This window comes from Chlorella variabilis (assembly GCF_000147415.1).
Source record: "Chlorella variabilis unplaced genomic scaffold CHLNCscaffold_26, whole genome shotgun sequence".
In the NCBI taxonomy this organism is placed as follows: domain Eukaryota; kingdom Viridiplantae; phylum Chlorophyta; class Trebouxiophyceae; order Chlorellales; family Chlorellaceae; genus Chlorella; species Chlorella variabilis.
The window spans coordinates 75,397-94,815 of NW_005435062.1; the positions used below are offsets into that span (position 1 = coordinate 75,397).

Genomic DNA, 19,419 nt, shown 5'->3' on the forward strand with positions numbered 1-19,419 from the left:
ACGACCCCGGCGGCGGGTAGGAAAGGTAGGCAGGATGGGAAAGATAGGACAGGGCTCCCTGCGGAGCGCCGTTCCCTGAGCTGGGACAGCTAGGAAGCCTGGGAGGTTGCGGTGGGAAGGCTCAGCTAGGATGAGGCCGGACATGGAGGAGGGCGGCCAGCATCCAAGCTAGGCAGCTGGGAACCAAATTTCAAGTCTGGCTAGGACTGTCCCAGCTTTCCCAGCTCGGATTTCACAGCACAAAAACCGTGTCCTAGCTAGGAAGGTAGGAAATCCGACCGCCTCTTGCCCATTCCTGATTGCCGTACGAGTCTCCCTCTCGAATCTGTTTACTGGCCACAGAGCATTGGTATTGTCTAGCCGATGCATGCGACAACATGAAATGAGCCAGGGGGCTCAAGTAAGGTCGTTGATGGCTGGCCAGCGTCAGGATGCATGCCACAAACTGCCTCTCCAGGAAGGCCTGCCGCCACCATTTAAGCTGCGGGTGCCGCGATGGACATTAGATGCCAATCTGTGCAGCCGAACGGGTGGAACGCACACCGTGGTCAAAGGGTGATCGCATGACACCACAGAGTGAACTTGAGGCGAACAGCAGCCTCAAGGCGCCGGCGGCACGCTGCGAACAGCCACACGACTGCAGGGGTCGAAGCCTACGGCCCCACCTTGGCCTGCAGCTTGGGCAGCCACGCCACGAAGACGAGCGTGAGGGCGGCATGGGGCGCGATGCGCACGCAGTACGTGGGGAAGCCGGTGTAGAACTCCAGGGGCCCCTTGTTGCGTAGCGTCTTCAAGGCGCAGTCCATGGAGCTCTGAAGAGGCAGGCGCAAAATTTGTGGCAGTTGACGTACGGTCCATGGAGCCTGGCCTTGGGTGGTCCATGCTGGCACATTGGCGGCGAAGCATGCATAACCCGCGTGCTGCCAGGGGAGCCCCGCAGCGGGTAGAGACGTGCAGAGTTGTGACAGTGACAGAGGTGCAAGGGAGGAAGGAGAGGAGAGAGGGGGTGCCCAGGTGTGCGCAGAGCAGGCCAGCGAAGCATGCATGGGCTGCTGGCATTGATATCCCACCTCCTCTCCTCCTCCCCGCTGCCACGCACCTTGTAGGGAACCTCCCCTGTGATGGGGTCGGGCTTCATCTTCTGCATCTGGGTCTTCACATAGTCAAACGGCAGCGAGCACGCTGCCGCGAAGAAGCCAGCAATGGTGGCGCCGCCCACCACCACGGGGGTGCCGCCGAAGCCCATATCCTCCAGAATCTCCTTGGCCTATATTAGGGCAGGTGACATTGCATGTGGTGGGTTGGCCCATGAGGTTGGCCGGCGCACCAACATGGCATTCGCCCACCCACCCAGTGACCCCACCTGGTCATTGGAGGCAAGCATGCCCATGTTGAGGGCGCATGCGCGCACAACGGTGGGGCCGGCGCCGGTGAACAGGCCACCCATGCCCTCATCCTTGACGATGCGGGTCAGGGCATCAAAGACACCCTTGTAGTTGCGGCGCTGCTCAGCTGGCAGCGTAGTGTCTGCCTGCGAGGGGCAAGATGGACCATCCAGGCAGGGCAAGGCAGGGCGCTGTGCTCGATGCTCGCATCAAGACATCGCATTTGTCTGATACAATGGTGCTGGACAAATGTGCGACGGTCAATCCTAGCTTGCCTGCATGCGGATCAGCGACAGATCTGCTGGCGAGCCGACCAGCGCGCCCAGCCCGCCGGCTGTCAGGCCGCACACCGCCTTCTGCCACAGCGGCAGGGGCTGCAGGCCAGGGAGGCGCCAGAAATGGTTGTACCTTGCTTGCCCTTTCCTGATGAGAACGTCAGGCACAGCAGAAACGTTGCATGCAGGTGGAAGTATGTCAAAGCACACATTGATGCCATGCAACCCACCTTGTTGTCGTTCATCTTCTTGGCTGCCTCGAAGATGTTGTTGTAGATGCCCAGGCGGGCGGTGGTGTATGTGGCCTGGCGCAGCAGGCCGGCAGACAGGCCCTTGTACAGAGAGCCCACGCCCTGGTTCCGAATCATGTTGGCAGCAATGGAGAACTGCAAAGTGCAGACAGCAGGCAGGGTCAACGGCATATGCTGAACAATGAGAAGGCACATGAATGTGGGAGGCATTCCAAGCTGCATGCTCATGCGTTAGGGGAATGCAAATGCATGGGAATGCCAGGCACTCACCGGGCTGCCCTTCTCGCCCAGTTGAATGCGGACTTTCACCATATCAATGGGCTGGATGATGACCGTTGACATCATGCCTGACAGGCCGCCATTGACAAAGGGCCTGGCTGCCGCCCACACGGGGTTGAGCGCCTTGTTCTCGGTCGCCATGCCGCTGTGCTGGGTTGGGCTGCTCCTCGTGCAACTGCAGCGCAGCCTGAAAGGGGCGGATCAATAACTGGAACATCGTGCCTCCCTGGCTTTGTGCTCTGCCGTGGGCCGCATCGGTTTGTGACGCCTTGGTGCAGCGCCGGCAGCGGCGGGCCGGGCCAGCAGCCTCGTCAAGCAGGCCGCATGCCGAGCAATGCGCGCTGATGGGCTGGCAGTAGCTCATGAGACTCGCTCATGCCAGCTGGTAGGCGCCCACAGGCCCGTTGGTGGACTCGATGCCAGAGGCTGCTGGCGCAAGCACCCAGGCGGCTGTGCCATCGCGTCCTCATTGATTGTATTGTTGCGATGGCAAAGCCCTGGGCAAGCCTGGAAGCGTGTTTCGACGCCCGGACGCACCTTTACTACACACGCACTGAACCTTTTCTTGTTCGGGTGCGAGGCGGATGTGGGAGGAGCAGAGACCCAAGTCGCACAGCAACAAGGCAAAGATGCATTCGTTGCCCAGCTTCTGTGCCCAGCTGAGGCCGCATGAGCGCGAAGAAACCTGCCAGCTTGTACACCCAATTTCCTCCTCCTCCTCTCCTCTACAGTCGAGGTGTGCAGTGTGGGGTCTTAGTCCCCGCCGTTCATGCGAGTTGCGCAATGCACAATGCCGTGTGCCTGGGCTGCTCGGCGTCTGCGCGGCATGCAGGAGTCTGATTCTCGCAGGAGTGAAAGTAAGTGTACTCCAACAGGGGTGGGCAACTTTTGCAGCCGCCGCCACTGCCGGGCGCCTTGCCGCACCAGGCGCTCGCCGTCGTTTTATTCTCTGCGCCGGCGGGCAATGGCCAGCCTGGATATCGAGATGGAGTTGTGGATGGGGAGTTACCAGGTCATTTCTAACCCAGGAGGGCAGCAAACCCAACTGCAGCAGCCGCCAGGTGCCAGGTGCCGCCCACCGGCTGCCAGAGAATTGTGCGGCTGAGTGATGAATTGCACAAGGGGCTGTGAACACCCGGAGCCCATTCCGATTTCCTAGCACCCGTCTCTGCCGCTGTTTCCTTGATCTAAAGACCTTAAGGAACACCATTCCAGCGGGAACGGGCGCCTCTGAAAAATCCCATTCCATTCCATTTCGCCATTCCTGCCCACCCCCAGGAATCGGCCGGTGGGCCTCCATTCCGATTTCACGTTCCGGCTTCAGGCGCTTTCGCCGATTGTTTTGGGCCCTGATCACTATCAGAAGCTCCGTTCCGGCGATAAACAGGCCAAAGGGACGCTGTGGGCAGCGACTGCCAACCCCCAACCACCCATTTTCGGCTGGCTCCTTCGCGGCTAACTTCGCTGGAACGGAGCTTCTTTCAGTGCATACAAGCAATCCCGCACCACGGCGAAGACGGTTCCTGACATGCAAATTTGAGCCCCCCATTCCGCTCGGGTGTACACAGCCCCCAAGTGAACTGCTGCTCCAACAACAAGAGCTCAACCAGCAATGACGGCCGAGCCAAGGCAAGCGCCATCTTGGTAGAACACGGCATACTGCCCCGCCGCCAGCCCCTGGTCGTTCCCACCCAGCACCACATGCCCTGCGCCGCCGCCGGGCTCGAGGGACAGCTGGCAGGCATACATGTGCGGGCCGTGCCGCACCTGCATCGATGGAAGGAAGCGAGGAGAGAAAGAAAGACGGCAGCACGATTGAGTGGCGAACAAAATGCAGGACAGCTTGAGCAGTGCACCTTGAAGCCGCATCGTCTATAGGCCGAATGCACTGTAGTCCACAAGGGTGGGTTGACGCACCTTGCAATACAGCAGGCGGGAAGGGTCCGGCCGTGCCACACCGCACCAGCTGAAGGAGTGGCAGGAGAAGCTGTTGCGCAGCTTGTCACTCTCATGGTACTGGCGGGAGACGTAGACCACGTTTGTGTCAGGGTGTTTGCGCGTCACATACCTGCCTCGCATTGGGGAAGGAGCACGGCAGTCGCCGGTCTAGGTCCAGAAGCAGCAGGAAAGCATCGCGGGGAGCAGGCGGCCAGCCCAGCGCTAAATGCAGGAGGTGCTCGATGGCTGCAAGCAACATGCCAGGGCGATTTTTGTGTACTCACCAGGGCCCCCCCGACAGTGCAATACCCTTGCGCTGGCCCACGGTGTGGAACCAGAAGCCGTGGTGGAAGCCCACCACCTCGTTGCTCTCCTCCTCCACAATCGGCCCCGGCCACTCCCCAAGGTGCTTCCTGCGGAGCAGCGTCCGGTGATGGTGCACAAATACAGTTGGTACCAGGGGTCCTGTCGTACCAACAAACGCTAACACTCTGAGGCCTTGTCTGGGTGGAGGCAACGGTGAACATCGACGGAAACATAGTTGCAACTCTCTCTGTAAGGGTCACCTAATGAACTCGTTGAACTTGACTTTGCCCAGGAAGCAGATGCCCTGGCTGTCCTTGCGCGCCTTATTGGGCAAGTCTGCCGCTGCTGCCAAGGCACGGACCTGCAGGAGCAAAGAAATCCGTATTCATTGCTGCAGGCCGCGCCGAGCAGCAAGCGTGCAGGCCATGTTGTGCAGCTCTCCAAGCCTGCAGAAGCAGACTGCTTCCAACGCTGCTCCCTCTTGCCTGTGGCTTGGTGAGGTGGCCGAGGGGGAACAGCGCGCGAGCTAGTTGGTGCTGGCTCAGGTGTGCCAAGAAATAAGTCTGATCCTTGATGGCATCAGGTGTCAGTGCCAGCCGTGCCGCTGCAGCCGTTCCAGGTCGCTCCAGCCGGGCATAGTGCCCGGAGGCGATGCGGTCGAAGGTGCCAATGGCCTGCGCACTTAAATGCTCGTAAAATGCACCAAACTTGACCCTGTGTAACCGCGGGGACGTTGCTGATCAGTTCCTGTGAATTGGCCGCCGTGTGGGCAAATGTACAGTGCCATCGTGCATCTGAATCAACCAACTGCCTATCAGCCACGAACACCGGCAAGGGGGCACAGGCGGCAGCAGTCGCATCAGCCTCAGTGCAGCGCCCCTGCAGCAGAGCGGCACCTGGAGTTGCACAGCACGTCTGGGTTGGGGGTGCGGCCATGCCGAATCTCGGTTATACAGTGTGCCACCACACGGTCCCAATACTGCTCTGTGAGCGGCACGACCTGCAGCTCCACCTGCAGGCCAGGGCAATGGAAGGCCAGGCGAGGGGCCCACGAGTTCAATGCTTGGGTGCTTGAGTGACATGCTGGAGCTGGCTTGTCCAGTGCAGGCGGCGGCGCCCTCACCCCCAGCCGCTCGCAGACCGCCCTGCAGTACTCCAAGTCCTCCTCCCATGGGCAGGCGCCCCAGAAGTTGCGAAAGTCCTCCTGAAACCAGATCTGCAGCAGTGAAGATGAATGGACGTGGGATGGGATGGGCGCACGTGCTGCCCCGGCAGCAGTGGAGAGCAAGCAAGCGCTGCACCTTCTCCCCTGCTAGCGTCGCCAGACCTGCAGGTAGAAGGCAGTAACGCGGTGGCCCGCCGCCACCAGCAAGTGTAGCGCCAAGCTGCTATCGACGCCGCCACTGAGTAGCAAGGCCACCGTCAGAGGGGCCGCGCCCGGCTCACACCTGCAGTGTCAAGGGCAATTTATTGAGGCCACAGCGCTTTTCGCCAGGCCACTTGACAGCGTGTTGTCTCGATGCTACAACGTGTTGTCTCGATGCTACAACGCTCTGACGCGGCGACGACGGCAGCGACGTGGCGGCAGCGACCACGCCGGCGCTTGGCGGCGCGCACCCCAGCAGCAGCTCCGGGTGACGGTGCCACTCCTCAAAGGCCGGCAGCTGCTGGACGTCGATCGTCGCCGGAGAAACAACCAGCTGCGGCAGAAGCTGAGCGGCATGCAGCACCCCGAAACCGGTTCCGCTGGCGCGTGGCGCTGCATTCGGTCGTTGCCAGGTGCTGCTGGGACGGCCCCACGGCGCAAAGGACGGTTGGAAGGCCCTCAGGCTGACCAGCTGGGCCCTGACGCCCGCACGCAGTGCACCGAGCCTGCCGGCCTGCATAGCTACAGCGTGTTCTCTTCTGCAAGCAGCTAAAAGAGATTTCAGCTGAGCTGGCCTCCCATGCCCATCTTCCCATGCTCATTGCTCCCCAGCCCTCTCGCAACCACATTCTCCGTGGAATCACCATGGCATCGTGTGCCACGCTCAGCGCCGCTGGTGTGGCCCGAGCCAGCAGTCCCCGTTTCGGGCAAGCCAGGCCCGTGCTCCTGCTGCGGCGTGTGCCAGCGGCCCTGCCAGGTGAGGTGCGTCGCTGGAAGAATGGCGGACCGCTTGCACAAAGCGGTGACGCGCGTCCTCCGCTCTTTGCTGCAGCGGCAGCTGGGCCACCACGGCGGCGCCACAGCCTCCTGTGCGTCTGCGCGGATGCGGCGGCAACACCAGCAGCCACCACGGACTTCTCTTCAACACAACGCAAGGATAGCAGGTGCGGCTCAAGTGTGGGGATCATGCCAACAGGTCAGCAGGATTGTTGGCCGGCGATATTGGCCAGCATCTTTGTGCCGCCTGTCTCTTTCAATCTGTCCATGTAGACCTGTCAGTCTGATGTGGGTGGCTGGGGGCCTGGCGGCAGTAGCGGCGGCAGGTGGATGGGCAATCATCAGCGGCACGGCTGCCTCTCTGCTGGCAGCATTGAAGCACTACCTGGCAAGCAGCATGCTGGCCAAGTCAGGTTTCTTTGCAGCATTCAGGTGGGGACTCGGGGCCACTTTGTTGCGGTGTTGCCAGCCGCTGGAACCCGAGGGAAAGGTTGATTGAGTGCTCCTGCCTGCATGTGCACCTGCCTCCGTCCCCCATCTGGCGCCTGCAGCCTCATTTTTTTTAGTGAGCTTGGGGACAAGACATTCTTCATTGCCGCGCTGCTGGCGATGCGGTGCGGCAAGTGGGTCAGCTTTGTCGGCTCCACAGGGGCGCTGGCGGCCATGACAGTGAGTGGGGTTGCCAGGCAGAGGTGCCTGCCTCAGATCGGGCCAGTTGTTTGATCTGCAGCGGCACAACCCCTGTTGGGGCATTCAGCTCATGCCACTCTCCTGTCGCTTGCGGCAGTGCATCACCTGCTTGCCCTGAACGTTGCCTGACCTGCTGCAGGTGATTTCCGTGGGTATCGGGTTTGCCGTCAAGCGCGTGCCCACGGTTTTGGAGAGCAGCGAGGTGCTGGGACAGTGGGTGGGCGCTGCGCTGCTGGTCTACTTTGGGCTGCGCACGCTGAAGGACGCTTGGGAGAAGACCGAGGAGGCGGCAGATGATGAGCTGGCAGATGCCGAGGAGGAAGGTGCACCTGCCAGTGCAAGTGCCCAGTGGTGACTGGCTCTGCTGCAGCGAATGCGGCTGGGGCTGTATTTGTGGGGTTGTGAGCCACTCCTGCCCTGCTGGGCGTTGCCTTATGATTGCGAACTCGCCTGTCCCTGGCCCCGCCCCCGCAGTCAAGTCTGCGGAGAAGGGTGGCAAGATTCACGGACGGCAGGCACCCATGAAGGCGCTGCTGGAGGTGGCCTCGCTGATATTTGTTGCAGAGTGGGGAGACCGCTCCATGCTGGCCACCATTGCGCTGGGCGCGGTGCAGAGCCCCCTGGGCGTCGCAGGCGGTGCAATTGTTGGGCACGCGGTGGCCACTCTCATCGCTGTGATCGGCGGTGCTGTGCTGAGCAAGCACATCAGCGAGAGGACAGTGGCCTTCCTGTCGGGGGTGCTGTTCCTCGTCTTTGCCGGTGCATCCATCATGGGGGTTGCATGATTGTTTGGATCTGACACTCGACCTTCTGCTCTTTCTGCATGCGTTGATACGAGCCCATGCAAGCCGGCTGTACAGATTTACAGATTCTGCCACATGTCCAACCGCAACTCAGCCCAGCGTTTCGTTCATGTGTTCTACTCTGCCATTGGAAACTTGAAATGCGCGCAGGCGCCGCAACAGGTGCGATAGCTGCTCGGCAGCTTGGCCGTCCACCTCTCAATTTCACCGCGCTGGGCAGGCATGCCGCGCTTGGCAGCAGCCTGCCCTTACGACAGCAGCACCGTGTTTCGCAGCGTCCGGTCAGTCGGAGAAGCAGCCTGCAGTGCACCGCCTGGGCGGCGCTAGCAGCCGCCTCCTTTGACGGCGCGGGCAGCAGCGGCGTTAGCGTTGGCGTCGAGGCGGCACCGCCGCCGCGGTCACAACAGCATGGCTTCGCCGCCTTTTTGGCGGGCATCCGGGCGGTCTTGTTCTACTCCACGACCTTGATCTTCGCCGCTCCCCTGTTTTGTGTCATGCTGGCGGTGTACCCGTTTGTGCTCCAATTTGACAAGTACAGGTGCGAAGCCCCTGTGTTGTCCCGGGGGAGGGTCATGCGTCGCCAAAAGGGGCCGTTGAGGCGCTGTTGATGTTCCTGGAGCAGCAGCGTCGCAGCCATGCGTCGCAGCTTGCGCAAGCATGGATGCTGCCTGCTCCACCCCCACCCCACTCCACCCAGCCCCCGCATTCCAGGCGTCAATCCGGTTGCAGGGCGCAGCTGCTTGCCCCAGTGCTGCACAGCCTCCGCCCTCTGCTTCCTTGCAGGCGGCGGGCGGAGCATGCCATCAATACGGTGTGGGCTAAGCTTACGACCATGCTGTACTACCCGGTGCAAATCGAGGGGCTAGAGAACCTGCCACCCATCAATCAGCCCGCGGTGTACGTTTCCAACCATCAGAGCTTCCTGGTGCGTTGCTTCATGATCTCGCGGGGCGGTACCATGACTCGACAATCACTGGGGTTCCCAGGTAGCACCACCCGTGTCTGCCTGCAGGACATTTACACGCTCTTCCACCTGCACCGCGACTTCAAATTTATCTCCAAAACCTCCAACTTCCTCATCCCCATCATCGGATGGAGCATGTTCCTTACGGGTGAGCACATAGCTGGTGCCAGACAGACGCCCACTGGGCTGGCATCACTCAAGTTGATGGCGCGGCTGCTGTCTGCCTCCCTCAAGCACCCAGAGCTGGCCTATGCCTCCATGATTCAACCTCGCTGCCTGCTATGCTGTAGGGCATGTGATGATCAACCGCGTGGACCGCCGCAGCCAGTTGGAGTGCCTGAAGCAGTGCGGCGAGCTGCTGAAGCAGGGCGCCTCGGTGCTGTTCTTCCCCGAAGGCACACGCAGCAAGGACGGCCGATTGCATGCCTTCAAGAAGGGGGCCTTCTCTGTGGCTGCCAAGGCCAAGGTGTGAGCGTGTGCCAAGCCAGCTGTGTCGCAGGCAGCAGCCCCATTCGGCCTGGCCCTAGTGTGGTGCAACACTGCTTGGGTGCCCGCTTCCTTGTGCACAGGTGCCCGTGGTGCCCATCACGCTGATCGGCACTGGAGACTTGATGCCCAATGCGCGCGAGTACCTGCTGTTCCCGGGCAAAGTCAGGGTGTGAATGCAGCTGGGGCAGGAGCTTGCGCAGCATCGTGGGGGCATCAAGCCTGGCTGTGATGGACCACTCGTTTTGCCAGCCGACAAGCCGCCTCCTCCCGCGCTCCCACACCTTCCCTCCCGCCTGGACATGCAAACCCCAGCGTGCATTGGCCCTCCTTCATTGCTCATGCAGGTGGTGATCCACCCAGCCGTGGCGCCCAAGGATGCTGACAGCATGGCCGCTGAGTCGTATGCAGCCATTGCCAGCTCGCTGCCGCCAGAGCTTGTAGCACCGCTGTACGAGGAGTGAAAGAGCAAGCTTGACCGGTACTGCTTTTGAAATGCAAACATGAGTGGGTGGCTGATGCTTAATTCGGCAAGCACTATTGTACACCCAACACCTTGTCTGGCTAAAACAAGCAAAGAATTCTAATTGGGCCGAGTGCACAGCCCCCATTTCAGTGCTGCGGGTCTCCCCTGGTGCTTGTTTTGTTTTGCCGGTCCAGGTGCACCTGGCATGCCTCGGTTGTGCTTCCACTTTGTTGGCTGCTCCTTGTGTATCACAGCTTGAGGCTTTTGGCAACCTGAATGAGTCCCAGGAAGGCACAGAATGCTCCCTTTTTGGTGCACAACTACTCCCTTGGCAGGTCTGCTGAAAGTGGAAGTGCCATGGAATGGCCGAGTAGATGGCCAAAGCACTGCAGCAGCCCACCTGAGTTGATTTGCCGCCCGTTATGCGTCCTAGTGCGGGCCAGTGGGAAGGTAGCTGCACAGCATCCAACAGCGGGGCGGCCTGCCCAGGTCCCCCCCCCGCCCCAGAAATCCCCCCAATAGGCACTGCCAGGCGCTGCATCCTCTCTCGTACGCCTGGTCCTGGGCCCGTGCCAGCCAGCTCTGCCACCAAACTTATATCGTCGAAGTTCATGTTGCCGCCGCTGGTCACCGCCACCACCGTCTGGTGGCAAAGGCCATAGTGCCGCAAAAAGGCCTTGGCGCCCGCCACTGCCACAGCGCCTGCAGGCTCCAGGATGGATCGAGTCTCGTCGAACACGTCCTGCAGGCAAGAGGGCGAGGGAGGAGGCCAGGGGCAGAAGGCACCTCAATTGCAGGAGGCAGGCAACGCAGAGGTGAATGCCTCATTCCCCCAACCGACGTCATATCCCGCCCAGCCTGGCTGCACCGCCTCCCTTGCCGCGCCAGCCCACATACCCTGATGGCGGCTGATGTGGCGGCGTTGTCGACCAGCACGACGCCGTCTAACAGCTCGAGACATAGCCGAAAGGTCTCTGCACCCACATGCTTGAGCGCCACACCATCTGTGGTCGCATGGGGCGAGGGAACAGCGCCTGTCAGTGGTCCCAGGGGAGGCAGTGCCCCTGTTCACATGCAGTCAGGGCAGGCTCACCTGCAAAAGCGTCGACGTGGGTCAGTGCCACACGCTCTCCCCGGGCCAGTGATTGCGCCATGGCATTTGAGCCAGTGGGCTCCACACCGATGACTGCAATGTGCGGCCTGAGAGCCTTGACGTAAGCTGCAATACCTGCCGCCAAGCCGCCACCACCTGCGGCGAGTTGAGGTGTCCAGAGGATGTGCAATGGCAGAGCCTTGTCAGCCCACCCACCAACTGCAATAATGATGTACTCTGCAATTCAAATGGCCACCTCACCCACAGCCACAAAGATGGCATCTAGTTTGTCCATGTTGGTCTGCCTGCGGGACAACAGGTGCAGCCCGTGAACATGTGAGACAGTTTGTGTTTTCAGGTCAAGGCATGATGTCAGCGTCTCACCGCAGTATTTCATAGCCTATTGTGCCGTGGCCGGCGATCGTGGCCGGATCTTCATACGGGGCAATCAGTGTTTGCCCTGTTGTTGCTGCAAGAGCCTGCACCAACCCGCCAGGATTGTGGTGAACATCCTACTGACATGCTAGAGTTTGGGCAACGGGTCGAGGGCATGCGGGCCAACTCAGCTCGCGCACCTGTGCGTGCTCCTGTGCCTCCTGAAAGCTCTCCCCCACCAGCTCCACCATGCCGCCCAGGGCCTGCACTGCCCGCACCTTGACATAGGGAGCCATCTCTGGCATGCACACAAGAGCTTGGCAGCCCTGCAGCACATCGGGAAGGGAAGCAGATGCTGGCAGTCATCGTCTCTTTCCCTTGTTTGTCAACGTCTCTTTCCCTTGTTCGTCACTGCATCGTCCTGCTCTTCATCCATTCATCTCTCCATCATGACCCACCAGATGCCTTGCTGCCAAGGCGATACCTTGGGCGTGGTTGCCGGCAGACGCGGTGACAACACCATGCTCCAGCTGCGAGCGATAGGGCAAGAGGCAAATTGAACGCCAAGGTGCCGGCCGTGGTTGGCCAGCTCAACCAGCAGCTGTAGTGGCCAGCCTCAGCAGCTGTGCCTGGCGCGCCTGCTCCGGCGTCAGACGTGCCATCCTGTTATAGGCGCCGCGCAGCTGGAAGGACTTGATGGGCTGCAAGTCTTCTCTCTTTAGCAGGATGGTGCTGCCCAGCTTCTCACTGCACCCCCCCAGGCCCACAGAGAGCGGCATGCAATTGATTTACAGGCAAGTGCATTGTGCCCACCAACAGCAGGCCACTACAACACACAATGTTGTGGCGGGGCAGAAAGGCCGCCCCCCACCTCAGCCTAACCGCCTTGGTCAGTGGCGTGGTCACCGCCACATCATAAACCTTGGCAGTCAGGACCTCGCGCAGGTAGTTGTCGGGGTGGCGGCGCCACTGTGCGGTGGAGCAGCTGTCATCGCACACCTGCTTGCGAGGAAAGGGGCAGGCATCTCACTCATTCACACGGTTGCACATTGGACAGAACTTAATGTGCCGTGCCTGACCCACCGAACACTGGCGCATGGTGCAGCTGGAGCAGCAGAACACGTCTGCGGGGGCCAGCGCCCTGGTGCGGTTCACGTAGCCAAGCTCCCCGGGCCGCAACTGGTAGTCTTCAGGGCTGGCTGTCAGGGAGGGCGCCTTGGGGAGGGCGGCTGCTGGGCAGGCAGTGGCGGCGGCCGCGCGCCTGCCGGCCGCCGTTGAGGCCAACGTTGGGGCCAACGTTGGCGCGTCGAGATCATTTGATGTCGCGTGCAAGGCGACTGCGCTGCGCTGCCGCTTCACGCGGTGGCAGTTGGGGCGGGCTAGGAGAACCCAAGGCGAGCGGGCGGCAGCGGCAAGAGTCATCGTGATCGGTCAGATCGGTCAGCAAGGCCGAGACCGTGACGGATCAGGCAGTCGTAACAGGCAAGGCCAACCTAGATGTCTGGTGGTGAAAAGGCTCAAGGCCGAGCTGGCACTACGCCGAAACCGTTGACCAGCACTCTAACCAGCAGCACGAAGCTTGCAGGATTCGAGGACCGCTGGCATCAGCAGCGCCGTGCGGCAACGACAATTGCCGTCGCCGCCGTCGCCCGCCCACCGTCTGCCGCCCCGAAAGGAGGCATGGCCAGGCCGGGCTCCGAGTGCGTGCGGGTCTGCGTCCGGTGCCGGCCCCAGAATTCGCGCGAGACGGGCCAAGGTGTGGCGGTGGCGGTGGACGAGAGCGCCGGCCAGGTGGCGCTGGCTTGTGTCCGCAGCACCGAGCCACCCCGCGCCTTCACATTTGACGCCGTGTTTGGACCGGAGGCTAGCCAACAAGATGTGTATAATGCCACCGCCCGCGACCTGGTGAACAGCGTGCTAGCCGGCTTTAATGCCACCGTGTTTGCCTATGGCCAGACCGGCACCGGCAAGACGCACACCATGGAGGGCCGCAAGACCTCCGGTGCCGGCCGCGCTCCCTGCAGAGGCGGGCATCATCCCGCGCACCTTTCAGCAGATTTTCAACACCATCGGCGCCAGCCAGGCGCAGACCACCTTTTTGGTGCGAGCCAGCATGTATGAGATTTACAACGAGGAGGTCAGGGACCTGCTGTCGAAGGTTAGTGGGTGTGGGGATCAATGGTTATAGTTGTTTGCCGCATGATTTGCCACCATCGACGCTTCCCATCCCCATCCATGCGTCTTTGTCTGTCACCACCCGTGCTGGTGCACTCAGAATCCCAAAAACCGGCTGGAGGTGCACGAGGCGCGAGATGGCGGGGTGTACGTCAGGGGGCTCAGCACCTTTGTAGTGCAGAGCCAGGCGGAGATTGGAGCAGTGCTGGAGGTGGGTGGACGGGGCTGTGGCTGTGTGGGCGATCTTGCGGCATCTTGTAGCGCGATCAAAACAAGTTGCCAGCACCTTCCCCCTTTTGCAGTGTGCATGTGCTTCCAGTGTGCATGTGCCTACCAGCCTTGCTGCTCTCCTGTGCAGGTGGGCACGCGCAATCGCACGGTGGGTGCCACACTCATGAATCAAGACTCCTCACGCTCCCACTCTGTGTTCACAATCACCGTGGAGGCAGCAGACGCTGCAGTAGGGGAGGCAGTAGGCGGGGACGCTCAGCAGAAGGAGCCGCGTGTGGCCGGTGGCAAGGCTGGCAGCTTCCGGGTAGGTAAGCTGAACCTGGTAGATCTGGCGGGCAGCGAGCGGCAGTCCAAGACGGCAGCAGTGGGGGAGCGCCTGAAGGAGGCTACCAAGATCAACCTCAGCCTGTCGGCGCTGGGCAACGTCATCTCTGCCCTGGTGGGTGGTGCACTGGATCAAGATGTGGCTTGCGCAAAGGGCCGATGATTGCAGTCGCTGCCACATGCATCCCACCGAGGCTGCACGAAGTTGCTGACGAATGTTGTCAGCCGCAAGCCTGTGCACTTGCCAGTCACCGCCGCGCAGGTGGACGGCAAGAGCGGACACATTCCGTACCGCGACTCCAAACTAACGCGCCTGCTGCAAGACTCGCTAGGAGGCAACACCCGCACCGTCATGATTGCCAGCGTGGGACCTGCCGCCTGTAACCATGAGGAGACGCTGAGCACGCTGCGATATGCCAATCGTGCCAAGAACATCCAGAACAAGCCAAGGATCAACGAGGACCCCAAGGCTCGTTGCGCTGTAGACATTGTGCAGCTTGCCCAAGCTTTCTTGTGCATTGTGAATTCATTTGCCGACTCATCGCACCCATGGCATGCAGGATGCCATGCTACGCGAGTTCCAGGAAGAGATAGCAAAGCTGAAAGAACAGCTGGCATCAGCTGCAACAGGCAGCAGCTCTGATGGCAGCGCGGATGCTGCCATCCCCTCTGCTGATGCGCACACCCGCTTGCAATCTGCCATAGCAGACACGTGGATAGATCCTGAAGAGCTGGAGCGCATGCGGCAGCACCTGGAAACTGAGCTGCGCACTGAATACAGCAACAGCGGCATGGAATTGGATGATGAAGCTCTGGCGCAGGTGAGCCATGCATCTGTATCTGATGCCGGCCCAGATACAGGAAGCCAGCGCACAGCGATCGGCTGGGCAGCCCCTCTAGCAAATTTGGTTCCCCAAACATCTTCTGCTCCATGCCAACGCAGATGAAGCAGGAGGTGGAAATGCAGCTTGTTGAGCAGGTGAAGCAGGCGCAAGCAGAGCAACAACGAGCGGACACTGAGGCCGCGCGCCTGGCGAAGCAGCTGGAGCAGCAGGCAGCCCAGGTACAGCACGAAGCAGAGCGCATGGACCAGGAGCATGCGCACAAGTGAGAAGTAATTGTACCATGCTGCCATTTCGTTGCTTGCTGATGCTCAACAGCACTGTGGAGGGGAGAGGGTTTCATCTACGACTTGATCCACCAACATACACCACCTCAGGATCTCATTGCCTTTCTGCAGTGCCGAGCTGGCCGCCAAGCTGCGCATGTTGGAAAGCAAGCTGCTGCATGGCGAGCAGCGTGGTGGGCTGGATAGCCTGGCAAATCAGACGGCAGCGCAGTTGAACCAGCAAGAAGACGAGCTGAAGAAGGAGCGCACAGCAGCGGTTCAGGCATCACGACACATCGCTGTGCTTGAGGCGAGCGCCCACACAGCGCAGGCGCAATATAGCTCGTTGCAGGTTGGTGGCGAAATTTACATGTGCGAGCGGCATGGCACCGGCAGCTGTGACTGAGCCCCTTTCATCCCTGATTGTTTTCTCTATTGCTGCTGTGCCTGGGGTGGGCAGGAGGAAGCCAATGCGCTCACTTCCCAGCTGGACTCAGCAGCGGGCGATTATGAGGCAGCTAGAGCCGAGCAGGGCGATGTGTATGCTCAATGGGAGCTGGACAGGGAGGACCTAGTCGAGGAGATCAGGTGTGACAGCATAACTAAATTGGGGGCTCGTGGGCACATTGGGCTGGACGGATGCAAGCAAAGATTCTATCACTTGGTTATAAGCATTGCTGAGTGTCACGCTGCGTAGGAGCTTGCACTACAGCCTGGCCCTGAAAAATTTGGTGATAGATGCCTTCATACCTCAAGAGGAGGTGTCCAAGGTGTGAAGGGGGCTGCCATCCTGAACGCGAGGCATGCATGCCACAAACTGCGCTCAAGGCACTTGATCTTTGATGGGGCCGGGTTCATTGCTTCCTGCAGCTGCTGCGGTGTGCCACTTACAACTCCTCCGAGGGCAGCTGGAGCCTGGGCCACAAGGGCGCCGGAAGGGCAAAATCGGCGGCACTGCCCAAGCGGCCAGCGTCGGCTGCCCTTCGCGCGGATGGGGCCACACAGCCCAAGGTGCTGCTGCTGGAGCTTCAACTGGACGTCCCTGAGAGAAAATTGCTCGACTTCGCCAGCCTGCAGCAATGTGCCGCACTGTAATAATAGCACCAGCGCTCCGCCCGCTGCGCTGGCACCCCTAGTATGGCTATCAAGCAGCTCATGACAAATCTGCACGCTTGGCTACAACTGCAAATTCAGGAATGTAAGAAAGAAACTCGCCTCCCAACAACAACTCCGGTATCAGATGGATTCCGGCTAAATGTTGGGGAAAGTCAGCAGGCGGCGCTGCGTGCTGCGGCGCCGCCTGTCGGCGCATCTCTCAAACCCACTATCTGTGTCGTTCTTCTTCTTTTCTTCTCATTATGATGCCCCGAGCATGGTTGAGCATTCTTGGTGTAGTGTGCCTGGTGCCCAGTGCTTGCGTGGTGGGCACGGCCATCGCCGATGAGCGCACCCGCTACTGCATTCTCACCTCTGCCGCCGTCAGCGTGGTGGGGTTTGCGCTCACGCTGCGATTGATTCCGCTGACCAAGGCATACACGCTCAAGGCAGGGCTCTTTGGGCTGGACATTAACAAAAAGGGCAGTCGGGAGGGCGAGAAGAAGGTGCCAGAGTCGCTGGGGCTGGCCTCTGGCGTCGTCTTCCTGGTGCGCCGCCTGGCTGCCGCCCGCCCCTTGCATGTTCTGCCGTAGAAAGGGTTGGGTACCTGGCGTCCCTTGTATCCTGCTATTCTTCACAGAACAGTCTGTTGTCCGCATGACCTCCAGTTTCAGATTATGAGCATCTGCCCACCATCTGTGCGCAGGTTTGCATAGTGCTGTTCCAGCAGCTCCATTACTACGACACACCTTCTCTGGTGCGATCTCTACGGGCTGGCAACTGGAAGGAGGTGTTGAGCGGCAGCAGAAAGATCGAGCCTGTCGGCGACGCATGGTGCGCCTCGCCGCTCAGCGCTGACATGCCCAGCTCTGTTGGGCATGCCCTCACGAGGGGCTGCCGATGTTGGCCTACTCAAGGCGGCCGCATACACACAGTAGAGTGGCAAATTCCCCCCTGGGGGTGTTTTGTCATTCACCACCATTTCGGTTCTAGGCTCCGCATCTGCACAAAAATTGAGCTGACATTGCCCAGAGCTTCCCTCTGCAGGCTAGTTGATTACAATGCAGCCTTGGCCACCATCTGCTTCATGCTGTTCCTCGGCTTTGCCGATGATGTGCTCGACATACCCTGGCGGGTCAAGCTCATCCTGCCCTGCCTGGCCTCACTGCCGCTGCTCATCGCTTACAGTGGCGGCACAGGTGAGCCACGGCACAACTTGGCACCTTGCCATGAGTTGTATGCATCTCCACCGACGTGTCCCTGGCCTGGCTTGCAGGCGTGGTGGTGCCAAAGCTGATGCGTGGTGGACCTCTGGAACTGCCTGCATACCTGGAGCTGGGCGTGCTGTACAAGGTGACTCGGTGCTGCCTTGGTCATGGCGGTTGCGTATCAACCATTCCTTGGGTCGTCACAATGCCGCTAATGCTCGGTCCCCCTGTTGTCAGGCGTACATGGTGATGCTGGTCATCTTTTGCACCAACTCAATTAACATTCTGGCGGGCGTGAATGGGTTGGAGGCGGGGCAGACGTTTGTCATCGCCTGCGCGGGTGCGCGAAGCAACTGTAGGGCAGGCGCCTCGTGGTTGGAGGGGTGGTGTGAGGCCAAGAATGGGTTGGTGCCTAAAAAATGATGTTGCTGTAGGAACGCTCAATATCAGCTGAAACTCCAGAGCTGCTGCTGCAGTGCTGTTCCACAACTTGCTGACCCTGAGCGGCCCTGTGGGTGCCGTGCCTCTGCTACGTGACGGCCACCTGTTTTCTGCATATTTGATGATGCCGCTGGCTGCCACCACTCTGGCCTTGCTGGCATTCAACTGGTATCCCGCTCAGGTGCGCATGGTCGGGGTCAAGTGTTTGGCAGCACAAGAGTCAGGCTTTTGCCCCTGCTCCAGATCTCGGCAATGCGTTCATTCGCAGTGCAGGTGTTTGTTGGTGATACATTCACCTATTTTGCGGGCATGGCACTCGCCGTGGCAGGCATCCTGGGCCACTTTTCTGAGACGCTGCTCATGTTTTTCATCCCGCAAATCATCAACTTTGTTTACAGCCTCCCTCAGCTCTTCAAGATTGTGCCTTGCCCCCGGCACAGGCTGCCCAGGTGGGCTTTCATGGCATAGATGTGTTAGATACGGTCCATGTGGTTGCATCTTGGTGCATGTTGGCGCGGCGCAAAAGGCCCTCACTTGCTGGCTGCTTGCAGGTTCGATCCTGCGACGGGGCTTCTTCATGCCACCCCCAACATGAATGTCGTCAACTTAGTGTTGCGCCTGCTGGGACCCTGCACAGAGTTATGGCTATGCATTCGCATATTGCTCTGGCAGATGGCGTGCTGCCTGACCGCTTTTGCAGCGCGGCATGCGCTAGCAGGATGGTACAAGTGATGTAATTTCTTGTTAGCACAGCTTATTGTAATCTCCATGTACTTTAAGTATGCTTGTGGGCTTGATCCCATTTGGCGTTGGGTTACGGCATCAAGTAAGTGGCGCTGCTGTTGCAGGAAGGCCAAATGGCCGGGTCCGCTCGCCTGCCATCGCTAGCTGTGCCCCCGCTGCCAGGCTTCGCCACAGCGGGTGCTGTTTGACCTGCTGCGCCGTGCCATGCTCAAGGACCATGCGAGAGATGATGCCCTTGCCATCGTCAACTCCGGCAGCTACAAGCAAAGGGAACAGGCAACGCCTAGCCATTTTGAAATTGTTTGCAGTGATGTCTCGTGGCTGTTGTTGGGTAACTGTGATTTCAAGCCACGCTTGCCTGCAGTTGCGCAGTACCACCAATCGGACCACGGCAGAATGTCGGTTTTCACATGATATGGCCCACCAGTGCCAAAGTTTACCTAGAGGTGCACATGCCAGGAGAGTCCCAGAGGCGCTGAATTGAGTTATCACCTGCCATTTGGACCGTTCTCCCATTGGCTTGGGAAGGGTGGCGAGGGAGCACTGCATTGCTCACCTCCTGCAGCGGGAACTTGGTGATGTAGCTGGACGAGGCACACTTCTGAAGGGCTGCCTTCATTGTGTAGTCAGCCGCAATCT

General features: G+C 60.2%; 7 protein-coding genes across 7 annotated transcripts; 4 read left to right on the forward strand and 3 right to left on the reverse strand.

Moving 5' to 3' along the window:
* Positions 1–312: 312 nt before the first annotated feature.
* CHLNCDRAFT_56352 (hypothetical protein) lies at positions 313–2,798 on the reverse strand. Its single transcript, XM_005843866.1, has 8 exons — positions 2,728–2,798; positions 2,182–2,365; positions 1,891–2,046; positions 1,661–1,759; positions 1,364–1,531; positions 1,100–1,267; positions 666–812; positions 313–514 (listed from the first exon to the last, which is right to left on the reverse strand). The coding sequence occupies exons 2-8, from the start codon at positions 2,329–2,331 to the stop codon at positions 503–505; spliced, it is 900 nt and encodes a 299-aa protein (XP_005843928.1). The 5' UTR covers positions 2,332–2,365; positions 2,728–2,798; the 3' UTR covers positions 313–502.
* Positions 2,799–3,792: 994 nt separating this feature from the next.
* On the reverse strand, positions 3,793–6,320 carry CHLNCDRAFT_139672 (hypothetical protein; the record flags this gene model as incomplete). The annotated part of the gene is made up of 10 exons (XM_005843867.1): positions 3,793–3,957; positions 4,108–4,258; positions 4,413–4,541; positions 4,695–4,795; positions 4,905–5,148; positions 5,331–5,446; positions 5,558–5,650; positions 5,762–5,882; positions 6,052–6,134; positions 6,270–6,320. The coding sequence occupies 10 exons, from the start codon at positions 6,318–6,320 to the stop codon at positions 3,793–3,795; spliced, it is 1,254 nt and encodes a 417-aa protein (XP_005843929.1).
* A 654-nt stretch (positions 6,321–6,974) lies between these two features.
* On the forward strand, positions 6,975–8,052 carry CHLNCDRAFT_27561 (hypothetical protein; the record flags this gene model as incomplete). Its single annotated transcript, XM_005843788.1, has 4 exons — positions 6,975–7,009; positions 7,129–7,246; positions 7,407–7,590; positions 7,742–8,052. 4 exons carry the CDS (start codon positions 6,975–6,977, stop codon positions 8,050–8,052), a joined length of 648 nt encoding a protein of 215 aa, XP_005843850.1.
* Positions 8,053–8,209: 157 nt separating this feature from the next.
* CHLNCDRAFT_32827 (hypothetical protein) lies at positions 8,210–10,104 on the forward strand (the record flags this gene model as incomplete). Its single annotated transcript, XM_005843789.1, has 6 exons — positions 8,210–8,608; positions 8,854–8,995; positions 9,083–9,182; positions 9,325–9,500; positions 9,604–9,690; positions 9,868–10,104. 6 exons carry the CDS (start codon positions 8,211–8,213, stop codon positions 9,982–9,984), a joined length of 1,020 nt encoding a protein of 339 aa, XP_005843851.1. The 3' UTR covers positions 9,985–10,104.
* Positions 10,105–10,551: 447 nt separating this feature from the next.
* Positions 10,552–12,402, reverse strand: CHLNCDRAFT_7647 (hypothetical protein; the record flags this gene model as incomplete). The annotated part of the gene is made up of 10 exons (XM_005843868.1): positions 10,552–10,728; positions 10,884–10,990; positions 11,080–11,235; positions 11,341–11,384; positions 11,464–11,548; positions 11,642–11,780; positions 11,913–11,984; positions 12,050–12,069; positions 12,110–12,201; positions 12,326–12,402. Coding segments are annotated over 10 exons (969 nt in total), but the record flags the coding sequence as incomplete, so codon positions are not given.
* A 732-nt stretch (positions 12,403–13,134) lies between these two features.
* Positions 13,135–16,512, forward strand: CHLNCDRAFT_37158 (hypothetical protein; the record flags this gene model as incomplete). The annotated part of the gene is made up of 12 exons (XM_005843790.1): positions 13,135–13,456; positions 13,479–13,612; positions 13,730–13,840; positions 13,988–14,101; positions 14,150–14,299; positions 14,447–14,665; positions 14,745–15,005; positions 15,128–15,291; positions 15,425–15,644; positions 15,753–15,880; positions 15,990–16,062; positions 16,163–16,512. The coding sequence occupies 12 exons, from the start codon at positions 13,135–13,137 to the stop codon at positions 16,385–16,387; spliced, it is 2,121 nt and encodes a 706-aa protein (XP_005843852.1). The 3' UTR covers positions 16,388–16,512.
* Positions 16,513–16,650: 138 nt separating this feature from the next.
* On the forward strand, positions 16,651–18,768 carry CHLNCDRAFT_49159 (hypothetical protein; the record flags this gene model as incomplete). Its single annotated transcript, XM_005843791.1, has 8 exons — positions 16,651–16,935; positions 16,981–16,985; positions 17,435–17,586; positions 17,664–17,740; positions 17,833–17,935; positions 18,072–18,217; positions 18,310–18,485; positions 18,588–18,768. The coding sequence occupies 8 exons, from the start codon at positions 16,651–16,653 to the stop codon at positions 18,766–18,768; spliced, it is 1,125 nt and encodes a 374-aa protein (XP_005843853.1).
* Between the last annotated feature and the right edge of the window lie 651 nt (positions 18,769–19,419).